At 41.0% G+C, this 13,413-nt stretch overlaps 1 protein-coding gene across 1 annotated transcript in view; it reads left to right on the top strand.

The window, feature by feature from the left end:
• itga8 (integrin, alpha 8) overlaps positions 1-4,996 on the top strand; it is a gene marked incomplete at its 5' end in the record, with an annotated part of 91,389 nt that extends 86,393 nt beyond the window's left edge. The window contains 3 exons of the mRNA XM_080425814.1: positions 1,148-1,250; positions 1,985-2,107; positions 2,414-4,996. Of these exons, the coding sequence (XP_080281940.1) occupies positions 1,148-1,250; positions 1,985-2,107; positions 2,414-2,503 (316 nt within the window). The 3' untranslated portion in view covers positions 2,504-4,996. The remainder of the gene's footprint in view (positions 1-1,147; positions 1,251-1,984; positions 2,108-2,413) is intronic.
• Positions 4,997-13,413: the final 8,417 nt, after the last annotated feature.

The raw sequence follows: 13,413 nt of genomic DNA, 5'->3' as shown, positions 1-13,413 counted from the left end.
AAAGTGCTGTGGTCAAGATACGCTCCAGACTCTGGGTCCATACTTTCTTACAGGTGAACTATCACAACACACACACACACACACTCACACTCACACTCACACACACACGCACACGCACACGCACACACACACACACACACACACACACACACACACACACACACACACACACACACACACACACACACACACACACACACACACACACACACACACAAACCTACAAACACACAAACACACACACGTATGTGCAGACAAACTCAGGAACATGAGTACAGATTAACTCACACAGTAACGGGGCCACGAACACTTTCGACCGTTTCAAGTGGTCCCTGATCCAGAAAAGGTTGATAACCGCTGCTGTAAGCCAATGTAAGAGGATGAAGGAAAGCAAAGTTCCCACTACAGTAATATGGAAGAAATGTTTTCAATTTACATTATAAGATGCAGGCTAAAGTTCACATGATCATGTCCAGTGGCAGAAAAAGTACTACAATGTTTTACTTAAGTAAAAGTATCAATACTGTAATGTAGAAGTACTCTGTTACAAGTAAAAGTCCGGAATTCAAATTTACTTGAGCAAAAGTACAAGAGTATTGGTATCAAAATGTACTTAAAGTACCAAAAGTAAAAGTACTAAAATGTTTGAAAAACTCACAACGCGGGAGCTTGTAGATTGTCTATTTTCAAATCCTAGGGTACAAAATAGGGCCTAAAGTGGTTGATGTATGTTTTATAATGTAATAATGTATATCTGCAAAGTAATTAGTAACTAAAGTTTTCAAATAATTGTAGTGGAGTAAAAGTACAATATTTGCCCTCTGAGATTTAGTGGAGTAGAAGTAAAAGTATTGAAAATTGGAAATACTCCAGTAAAGTTAAAATACCTCAAAATTTTAGTTACAGTATTTGAGTAAATGTACTTAGTTACTTTTATACCACTGATCATGTCAGCGCATCATAGGCAGTGCTCAAGATACTTACACTGACCGACTGTTACGCCAATCACAGCTCCATCACCTCACGCTGCTAGGCTTACGTTAGCTCGTCATTGCTGCAACTTGCTTATGTTTACTCTGTGAGTGATGTATGAATGGTGTGTGATTCATGAATGTGTTTTCATGGACATTGTTGTTGTTCTCCGTAGCTGTCGTAACGTTCCCTACCTTCTCAACTCCACCGTGTCCTTCATGGTGACGGAAATGCCCTACCGCGTCCAGCCCCCCTCCCTGCCACAACACGCCACCTCGGTAAGTGTGCGTGTGTGCGTATGTGTGTGCGTGCGTGCGTGTGGTATAGACTGAGAGCTGTTGGCCAGAAATCTTGTATCTTTTTTGTTCACCCTTCTTCATCGTACAAGAGTGTTGAGCAAAAGTAGCGAAAATAGCCAATCTGCACGCTCGCAATGTGTCACATCATGACGCCCTGTGAGCTTGTAGATTTTTGGAAAATTGTGAAAGTGGTTAAAGGTAGGGTAAGTGATATTTTTTGGTATTTTCATTTTTTTTGTTAAAAAGGTTTAAGTACCATATTCTGATAGTAATCATTGCTACAGAGCGTTTGTTCGGTCACAGGGGTCTCTCCAGCTCTTTAGTAAACAGAATATAGTACATTTACAGGTAGGTGTCAACATTTAAGCCAATCAGAAGAGAGTACTGAAAATGCTTTTTCTGTTTAATAAAGAGCTGGAGAGACCTGGGAGACTCCTTTTACTGAACAAACACTAGAGCAATGAGTACTATCAGAATATAGAGCTACTGTATTTAACACTTATTTTAACCAAAGTAAATCACTTACCCTACCTTTAAGTCTGTGAGTTTTATACATATTTAACCAATGACAAGTATCAACAAGAGCTTGTGACTAAATAATATATATATATTGAAAAGAACACTTTTTTACATTTTCTGAAGAGTAACATACAAGGTTTCCACCCGACAGCGACGATATATAAAACTCTGTGTGTGTCACTGTTTGTGTCCAGATGGGGACGCTGGTGTTGTGGGGGACTCCTGATGTGTCGTTTGCGGTCCCTCTGTGGGTCATCATACTGGCCATTCTACTGGGTCTACTGGTACTGGCCATGCTTACACTGGTCATGTGGAAGGTACCGACACACTGACACACACGCATATGCATACACACACATACATACATGCGGTATGCATGCATACAGTACACACACGCACGCACGTAGTACGTACGTACATACGCACATACATACGCACGCACGCACACACACACACACACACACACACACACACACACACACACACACACACACACACACACACACATATTACTCTATACACACACAGTTTGTTTGCCATTACCCATATGCACACATATTTCTACATACACATATGCACGCACACACACACTCAGATGTCCTGTGTGTCTCTGTGTGTTTCAGTGTGGATTCTTCGACCGCGCGCGACCACCGGCCGACGACGACATCTCAGACAGGGAGCAGCTGACGTCCGACCAATCAGCAGATGCCTAGGATTCTACAACACAGCTCCTGATTGGAGGAGGCTTGACTGAGGAGGAGGGTGGTGGGAGGGGTCACAGCGCCTCCGGAGTGACTCAACCACTTGAACCCCAGCCTGACTATATCTGGGGGGAACGTTCGGCAAAAATTGCCGATCTACAAGCTCGTGAGCTTGTAGATCGGCTATTTTTGGCGAAGAGAGACGGGGGGAGAAAAGCGGTCCAAGTACAGTTGTCAGGTCTGTTTTTTTACTAAGAATAGAGGGTTTAAGTGGTTTATAAATCAGACCTGGGATGTGCTGGTTGACTCCACAGCAGAGGTGCTCCTTCAACTCTACACTGAAAGAAATGGCACTCAGATTGTTTTGCACCCACATGAATTGAGTTTTCTCAATTATATAAATATATTATATCAAATATATTTTGTGGTGTAGGATTCACAACATTTTAGGCGTTTGAAGGGTTCTTCCACCTGTAAGCGCCTGACGAGAACAACCAAAGAACCAGCCTCAGTTCATATTCCATTCAAAAGCCATCAGCACTTATAGTATAACCGTAACCTTGAGTGACCTTCAGGTGAGGGATGTGTAGCGTTGCGTCACGTTAGACCAGTTGTTCTCAAACGTTTTCATTTCAAGGACCCCCATAACTCTTGAGAGTGTTCAAAGAGTGTACACTCTCAGAGTTACAGACCTGTAAGGGTCCATTTGGAACCCCCTTGACCCCACCTTGAGAACCACTGCTTTAGATTTATGTACGCTCCATCATGCAAGGGTGTTGCTCGCCAAAAAGAACTGATCTACAAGCAAACTGTGTGTCGCGATGTTGTCTGTTCTTTTTAGGCGTTTCTTCAGTGTAGAGCAGTGTCTCTCAACCTTTTCATTTCAAGGACCCCCCCAGTTTGATATGCATTAGCCCACGGACCCCCATTCGATAAGATTATTATTTCTGGGACTCCCATCTAAGAACATGTTTATCGTTTAGACATGATAATGGTCTGTCATTCGGTCCAGAATTCCTTTACTGTCTATGTGCTGTAGGTTTAGAGATAACAGTGACACTCTGATCAAAACAGACATTCTTGTACGTTCTCTAGTTGTATTTACTTGTACATGTAACGCTGGTGAAGATGAACTGTTAGTCATATAGCCGGTGGACTCCCTGGAGGCCCCTTGAGGACCCCTAGGGGTCCCCGGACCACAAGTTGAGAACCAGAGCAACAGGACTGAAGACGTGAGGACTGCAGCACTACAGACACACAACCACAACGACACGTTTCAAACTGAAGAGACTGAAACTGTAACACACACACACACACACACACACACACACACACACACACACACACACACACACACACACACACACACACACACACACACACACACACACACACACACACACACACACACACACACACACACACACACACACACACACACACACACACACTGTCCACTGTTTACCCAGACTGGAGTGGGAGATTTAGTTTGTTTCCATAAGAATCCTACATTGAAGGAGCTCCGTTGTGAACAGGACACAGAGCCTTCGTTGCTGTGCATTTTCCCCCTGTATGAGACATTATCCATGGGATTTGGGAATCCACTGCACATGTGCGAGGCCACGTGTGTGTTTGTGGCTTCTGCCTACATGGCTCCACTGTTGAAGACAATCTCTCCATAATGTAAAGTTTGGCTAAGTTTGAAATACATTTGCAAGATAAATCTCTCTCTCTCACACACACACACACACACACACACACACACACACACACACACACACACACACACACACACACACACACACACACACACACACACACACACACACACACAGAGGAGTGTATGTGTATATATTTATGAATGCTTGTGCAATATTTGGGACGTTGCGTGATACTGCAGCTTGTTTACACTGGCCTTGTTTTATTCCGGCTCACTGTTGACATGTGTTTGTGTATATAAGTGACTGTTTAGTGTATTAGACAGGGTGGGGCTGAACGTAAATGAGAAGTTGTTTAAACGGAATCCAACTTAATTTCCCCAGAGAGCATGTAGAGCGGCTTTTAGTCGTACTAAATGCTGACATCAGCGAGGAATTTATTGTTGTGTTAATATAACGTCGCTGTCTGGCGGAAACCTTGTACTCCATATTTCATCTATGTATGTTTTTTTTGTTCATGAATCAATGCCCTTTTTTAAATATATTATGTTATCGTAAAAATAGCAGATCTACAACTTGAGCTTGTGGATCGGCTATTTTTTGGAAAAACAAGTAATATTGGACATACAAGGTTTCTGCCTCGACAGCGACAATAAGTAAGGACTGCTGGACATAGTCTATTGAGGAAACAGAACACACCCCCGGCCCCATGCTCTCAACCTACAACCCATACCCTGCCCCCAACCCAATAGAGTGAACCCCCCATCACACCCCTTATACAACCCCAATAAACCCAAGGTCCAGTTTCCTATGTTGCTGTTTTTCTGTTTTCTTTCTTCAAAAAGGACCAACAATGATAAACATTCCATATTTAAAGATAATTTTTCAGTGATCAATCATAACAGGTAGACATACTGTACTGTAAGTAAGACAATTTAACCATATTTCTCCAACAAATGAAAATAGTTCTTTGGCATCATAAATCTGTATCATAAATGATACAGAGCTGACTATAAGTACTGCGTCCATTAAAGTACTGTATGTACCTGTATGAAACTACACTATGTACAGTGACAAAATGTGTTTAAGATATATCCCATTGAGAGATATAAGAAGCCTTTTTTAAGACACACAGTATGTATGTAAATATCCAACTTGCAGATTTATTTGTCTTCTGTTATTCATGTTTGGGGTTTTTATAATATATCATTTGTGAAGGTTTATTGAAATAAAGTGTCATTTGATTAAACAACACTGTATCTGTCTAATGCTTTGAGTCAAGAGCTCCTTTGACTCCATATGTTTCTTATATTGGTTTAAATCCATTCTAATGTTTTGAGCTGAGCATTTATTTGAACATGGAACCTTCTCTTTAACCTTGAACTTCACTCGTTAACCCCTAAAACAGAAGCAGAAAATTGTTCCAAAAATTCAGCTTTTTCGAGTTAGTTCAACTACTGCCCTTTGACCCTTTGTACTCTCGACAAAAATGCAGCAGGTCAACCTCAGTGTTCAAGTGCTGCCTTCTGTCTGCAACTCATATCACTGCAACTTCTACCTCAAAGGAAGTAGATTTACTCTGGCTCCACCTGGTGGGGAAATAACAGTAAAAAAAAAGGACATTGGACATTTGGGCATACCACTTACATAAAATTCAATTACAAAAACAGATCACAATTTAGGCTAACAGGAACAAAGTATCAGCCTATGACATAATGTATGACCCTTTATTAAAAACAATACTATATGACATTTCATTTTTTTACTACAGTATTGTATGACTTAATTTTTCCTGACATGATATGGTTTGACATGAACTACTATTCCCATGTTAATGTAGGAACTGAACTCAAATAAGCTGAACTACTTTTTGCATCAACTCTCCAAGGAACAGGCCATGTGATGTAGTTGAAAGGATTTTACTGAAGAAAAGGTGAAAACAGACAATTAGACAAGCATACGTGAAATTAATAATCATAATCATTACAAGAAACCAAGTTAAGTATACATGATTATGTTTTATCTTACATAAATGGTGCAGTAAATAGGTGCATGTTAATATTTTGTCATGCTTTTGTAACAGGAGTTATTTTACATTTATTTTATTTGATGAAGTTCGTCAAAATGTAGCTAATTGACAACAGAAGAATGTACCCTAGATATTGTACTTCATGTTATTTTCTCAATAATACGTTGTCTGAACAACACTGCCCTCCTCTGGTGGAACTGAATTTCACTGTGGTAAAATGTACGCACATGACGTTGCTCTTTCTTCCGCTGATGGATTCAATGAGCAACCGCAACGGTATGCTGGTGTTTACAACTCCGCTACTTTTCTATCATATAAATAAAGTCTTATATTCCTATATTAACTGTAATCTGTACACACGGTTAAACATATGACCAAAGAAAGACCAAAAATAAATGATCATGGTACTTCAGCTTTTCTCTTGCACCACCAGACATTTCAGAGGAAATAGATGTTTGAAGTTAACACCTCTCACCTTGACAGAATTACTGAATCTCCACATACATCCACTAACTAATTTCTTAATTTTATGATCAAAACTACAGCAGTTTTAATCAACCAGAACTATACTCGTTTTTTGTAATCAAGTAGGCTACAGTGGCTGTTATTGTCACCTTGGAAACATTTGGTGGCTATAGAGTTTTCAACTATAGTTTCTCAAACAGTGTTGTATTTAAATAGTTTAGAAACATTTTAAAAACTCAAATCTTGTATGGGGTCCACATCCACGGCCAAATACATTAATTCGGGGGTCCTTGACATAAAACAATGCATTGATTTTTTTCAGCCAGCAGGTGTTGTGGCAACAACATGAGACCACGTACTGAGGTCTGACCTGGACGTCGTGTAGACGTCGTAAGCACGGCGTATCGGCGTTGTATAAGATGTCTGGTTGGTTCTGGGCTTTTTTGGTGGTTACTGAGGTCTGACCTGGACGTCGTGCAGACGTCGTAGGCACGGCGTATCGGCGTTGTTGTATGGATGTCTTTTTGATGGTTACAGTTGAACGTCATATCAACGTAATCTGACTCGGACGTCAGTGTTGCCATATTTTGTGACAGAAATAAGCAAGGAAAAAGACCACAATTATAAGCAACCTACCTGCATATGCATCGCCTATTATCTACAAGCTCACAACGCGTCGCTTGTAGATATGCTATTTTCAAACACTCTTGCAATAAAATGTGCAATATAATTTTTAACTTTTTACTTTGACCAAAAATAAATATTCACCGGCACCAAGATTCAAACCCACAATTTTGTGGTTGAGGAACCTCAGCTTTTCTCTTGCACCAACAGGCATTTCTGATAATAAAGATGTTTAAAGTTAACACCTCTCACCTTGACAGAATGATCATTTTGCTGGTTTCCCCTGAAATCCCTTTACTGTTACAGACTAGAACTGCGTTAGAATCTTTGCTGATGATGTGGCCATAGCTGAATGGTTAGAGAGCCTGCCGGGCAAGCCATAAATCCCAGGTTCAATCCCAGGCCTCAACAATGTGTCAAAGTGTCCCTGAACAAGACACTTAAGAGAATAGTTCACCCAAAAATTACTTATTTTCTATCAATTACACACTCCATGAAGCCTTGAATTCATGGAGATGTTTTTGTTTTTGACACATTCCTGAGCACAGACTCAGACATATTGGATCGGCGGTGCCACGCACCATTTTTGTTTAGTGTGACATATGATCTACAGCCTGTAGATCATGTGTTTACCTGTAGACTACAGGTAAACACATTTTGAACATGAAGTTGATGATCAAAGTGACAGCTTCTGTAACCGATATGGTATAACATGATTTGTCCCAATTCTCAAGAATGGGTGATACATATTGTAATATTTTCTTTTAACACAATGCACACAAATACAAACTACAGACGACATTATGGTTTATGATCTTTATTCCTTTGATTTAAATTTGATCAAATGTAAAATCAAACATTTGAGTAAAAGGATTGAACCATTTCAAACTAGCAAACCTTTACACCATCAAAATAAGGGAACATTATTGATACTTACATAATGTGTACAGGACATATCTTTAATTTGAAATTTACCCAACAAACAGACAGACCCAAGTTACAAAAACATATTTAGTCTTTTACTCCCATATCATTTCCTGGTTGTTTGAGCTGGTGCAAATGAAGGTGTGAAAACGTAGGCTAAGAGAAACTGTATATTCTGTCAAAAATAAAGGTAGATGAATTGTTTGAAATAAAATAACGATGCCATGCAAGTGGGGTTTTGTATCATAGTCTCCTGCAGTTCAGTTACATCTGTCAGACACAAGGTCCTACCAACCCCCCACATGGAAGACTTTGTCAATGTACAACTCTTTTGTACTCCCTTCTGTACTTTTAATATACAATTGTTGTCAGACATGCTGTATATTACTCCAGCGTACTTTACTACCCACCATGTACCTGCAAATATACTCCTTCAACCCCTCATACACAAACATGTACCAACCAACCTACACAGGTCAAAGTGCTATTCCACCAGACCACCACAAGGTGGAGCTCACTGACAATAATTCAACACTGGAGGTTAGGAGGACTGTAAATAAATTATGTCTTTGGGGATCCAATGTTAAGCTTATTTATAGATGAGCGCAAGGAAATCCAATGACGCACCTTTCTGATGGTTTGTACAAGTGCCTAGTATAAGGCGTCTGTGATAGTGTGTGCTTTCAAAGGAGAGGTCTATCTGATGAGCATAGTTGAAGGGAAATACAAAAACACAGGCAAAGGTTATTGAGGGAAAAGAACAGCTGGCTAACATTGATAGATGTGATGACACAGTTGTAGTTTATAACAGTACAGTCTGTTAGAGAACCACATATTAAGGGGAGAACAATGTCGGCAGTGTTTAAACTAAGCAGTCAACAGATAATATATGCCTATAGGCATACAATAAACCTCTTTGATTAAAAAAGGCCAGTCTTCAAATGAACATTGAAACAGTTGTTATGGTAAACTGCAATTATTTTTTTAATTTACAACATCAGTCTTGGGAACATCAAGTATAAACAGTTGAATTCAGAACATATCGATGTTGTTCCCAAAACAGAATCATGTACATCAGTGGTTCTCAAAGTGGGGTCCGGGGACCCCCATGGGGGTCCTTGAGGGGGTTCCAGGTGGGTCCCCAGCTAAATTACAAAATCATTAGGAACCAAATGTGCCCTCACAGGTCTGTAACTCTGAGTGTACAAAATGCAACCAAATGGACCCTTTTACGGGTGCATTTGTACACTCTCGTCGGAGTTAAATGAACACTGAGGATTTTACAGTGTAGAATGGGGTCCCAGGGATAAGAATCCTATCAAACTGAGGGTCCTTGAGATTAAAAAAAAGTGTGAGAACTACTGATGTATGTAAGCTCAGTGGTTCTCTACTCCAGCCATGACGACAACAGAGTACTGCTGGTTCTCATTCTAGGGGTCTAATTTAGACCCGGGACATCAGTTAGATGCAATTAACTGTCCATTTCTTTATTTATTTCTTTACTGACAATTAACAAACAATGAGGGGTTCTTGCAATTCACTTGCAATTCCAAGAGAATGAACTGTGATCTCATTTAACCACTTTCAAACTGGCATCCCTATTTTGGCCTTTAAAAAAAAAAAAAAGTAGTCCGCTGGTTCCCCGGGACAGTAGTTGAGAACCAATCAACTAGCTGGTAGAATAGAAACCTTGCAGTATTTTGTGTTGAGAGAACCACTGCATTAGTTCATTAATGTGATTTGACAAAGTGACAACAGGAGCATCTTAGATTGGTGAGCTTAATGGAATGACTTGAGAAGAGGTGCCGTGGTGCATTTGTTGGCTACACACTGGTAGTACTGTAGCTATACATTGTATCTGTCTGTACACATTAGCATACAATTCACTGCACATGAACAACTGTAGCCAGAGCTCTCTCTCTCTCTCTCTCTCTCTCTCTCTCTCTCTCTCACACACGTACGCATGCACACACGCAGGCATACACACGCGCACACACACACACACTATTTCTTTCTCTCTTTTACTCCAGATTGACTCCAGTCAATACCACTACCAGTAATGAATACAATTCATTTTTAAAATTGAGAGAGCATGCTCCCAGTGTGAGAACTCATACACTGTCCATGTAATAGAACCAGCATATGACACTTTGCTTTCCAATAATGATACAATTGCAGGATAAACACGTGATGAGGAACAGTCTGTTGATTTTCCTGTCATACTATCTACTGAGGATGAGGACTGAGGCTACACCAATAAGCAGACACACGCACGCACGCACGTGCACGCACGCACACACACGCACACCTTCCCACTGCTGGGGGTTTCATCAAAGTGCTGCTGTTTAGAATTAAAACACACACGCACGCACGCACACACAAACACACACACACACACACACACACGCACACACACACACACACACACACACACACACACACACACACACACACACACACACACACACACACAACTTTGACTGACACAGACACTTGTCTCTCTTACACACAATCTGATATATCCACAATGTTCCTGAGTGTGAACTTTAAAACGTCTATTTTGGCTAATGCTCTAACAAAACACTCTAATACAGACACCGTATTCCACTGACAAAATGACAGAACAGGACAGCGCATTCCGCCGCGTAATCTCGAGGTCCCCGGTCCAAGTCCGCCCGGAGACCTGTGTTGCCACACCCCACCCCAACAACAAGTACTCTGAGTCAGTATACACATGGACTGGTGGAGAGGCATACGCCTCACTCATACTGGTGTGACGGTGTCCCACGCCAGAAATAATTTTCTAGTTTGAATCCAATGCGGTGCATCCGGTTTGGCCGAGTGTCTAGATACGAACACAATTGCCCGTGTTCGGGGGGAGGGACCGTACGAACTCCTACAGGCTGGGGTGGCAACTGCCAGTGGGGAATGTTGAACAGGAGGATTAGGACAGAGGCACTACAGCCTCTCGGTGGGGGCTCCTCATTTGCAGGTGAGCCAGTAGGGTACAGCAGACTGGTAACACAGTGTGGGGAGTATTGGCATAACGACTAAATTGAGGAGAAAAAAAAGGGGTAAAAATAATTGGCTATTCAAAATTACATTTTCAAAAGCCGATCAACAAGTGACCCATTGTGAGCTTGTAGATCTGCTATTTTTGGCGCGGGACACTGTAGTAGGACAGTCAAATAAGCCAATACCATCACTGAGGGAATAGGCTTTGAATGGTTCAAACAAACTGTCATGTACTAGTTTTACATTGTAGGTGTTTAGTTGACGCTTTTATATAGACAATGTTACAATGAGTGAACGAGCAGGGTGTTCAACTACCTTGCTTCAGGGAACTAGACTTACTACAATGCCACTGGGGATCGAACCTTGGACCTGAACACTGTCCTGAGCACTAAGCCAGGCTGTCACAGGATCAGTTCAAAATAACATGAAATGAAGGTGTGCTTGTACAGTATTTTAATGAGCATGGCATAACTTTACAGCAGTGGTTCTCAAACATTTTCATGTCAAGGACCCCCAAATTGATGTATTAGGCAAAAAAATTTTTTAGATTTTTCTAAATGTTTCAAAGATAGCAGATGTACAAGCTCACAATGCTAGCTTGTACAGTACATCCTCAATGTTTGAATAGCTGAAGTATAAAATAGGGTTGACGTGGTTATTGTGATGCTATATTAACACATTTTTCTAGGGACACCCTGCTGGAACCCCTTCAAGGACCCTTGGGTTCCCCCGGGCCCCATCTTGAGAACCACTGCTTAACAGTATGCCCTGAAGTTAATATATCCATGCTGTAACATATTTCTGGTAGATGTGTGTGTAGATTGTAGATTTGTTTTCCATGTTAATACAGATGTTCTACATAGCTGCCAGGGCCAATGAGCCTTGGGCTGAATTCCCTTTTCTGCACAATGTTTATTAAACCCAGAATATAATATAATATAATATAATTTCTAAAGAAGATAGGGCGAACTGTATCAAAACAATTCTTCAAATTTCTGTACAATTTCAGCATGTTGACCTAACTATTCCAACAGCGTCTGTATCAAATTCTCACTACGTATTCTTTATTAACAAAATGACACGTGCAATACGTTTGTCAGTCGGAATTGGGGGGCAAATATAATAGTTTGGGTTAAGTAGATTGAGGCTTTTCTCCCCTGAGGCATCTGTTGGCTGTTGTGCTGTGGATGACGTGCCGAAAACAGTCGATCTACAAGCTCACATGTTGTGAGCTTGCAGAACAGCCTTTTTTCGGCATTGTACGACAAAGTAGAAATTGGTCTTAATAAACACAGACAGCTACCCACATGCACGCACACTCACACATGCAGGTTTGTCTGAACTTGAGAGGACCTTCAGGCTGATTTCAACGAAATACTTTGACTAACCCGTAACTCTCACCACTGCACACCAGACCTTAACATTGTACCTTAACCTGAACTTAATTCCTCATTCTTAGACCTAAGAACCGACACTAAAATAGACTCTTCCAAAAGTGAGGAGGTGATGACAACTGACTGGTCCTCATAACGATAGGTGCACAAGCATGCTGCGCACGCTCACGTTCTCACACACACACACACACACACACACACACACACACACACACACACACACACACACACACACACACACACACACACACACACACACACACACACACACACACACACACACACACACACACATGCACGCACGCACACACACGCTCTATATTGATGAAGAAATACAACAAACAGAACATACCCTAACGGTATGTAAATGAGCAAACAGTCCACCCCCTGGTGGACTAATCAGGTAATGCGTGTATCAAATAGGCACAGAACTAAATCATCACATCCTGGGTTTGAATGAGGAACCGTGCCCTGTGTTGCATGTCATTCTCTCAGTGTGCCATTCCCTCTCTCTTTCTCACTTCTCTCTAATATACTGTGAAAATAAAGCACACATGCTTTATTAAAAAATATATCAGAACAATAAGAATTGTGCAGGACAGCAGACATCATCACTTTGTTCAGCCACCATGTCCCAGGCAATGGCAAAGAATATAGAGCTACATTATGTGTATGAATGGCACAGTACAAGACGAGGTTCATTACTGTTGATGTTTTCTTCTCTACCACTCCAACCTTGTGCTAGCAGCTCAGACTGTTGAGGATATAACGTGTTTAATCACTTTCAACCTGGTGTGGGCATGTCATTATACA

This window comes from Gymnoscopelus braueri, assembly GCF_963280865.1.
Source record: "Gymnoscopelus braueri genome assembly, chromosome: 4".
NCBI lineage: Eukaryota > Metazoa > Chordata > Actinopteri > Myctophiformes > Myctophidae > Gymnoscopelus > Gymnoscopelus braueri.
Note: the sequence above shows the minus strand (reverse complement) of the source record. Positions and strands in the feature narration are given on the sequence as shown.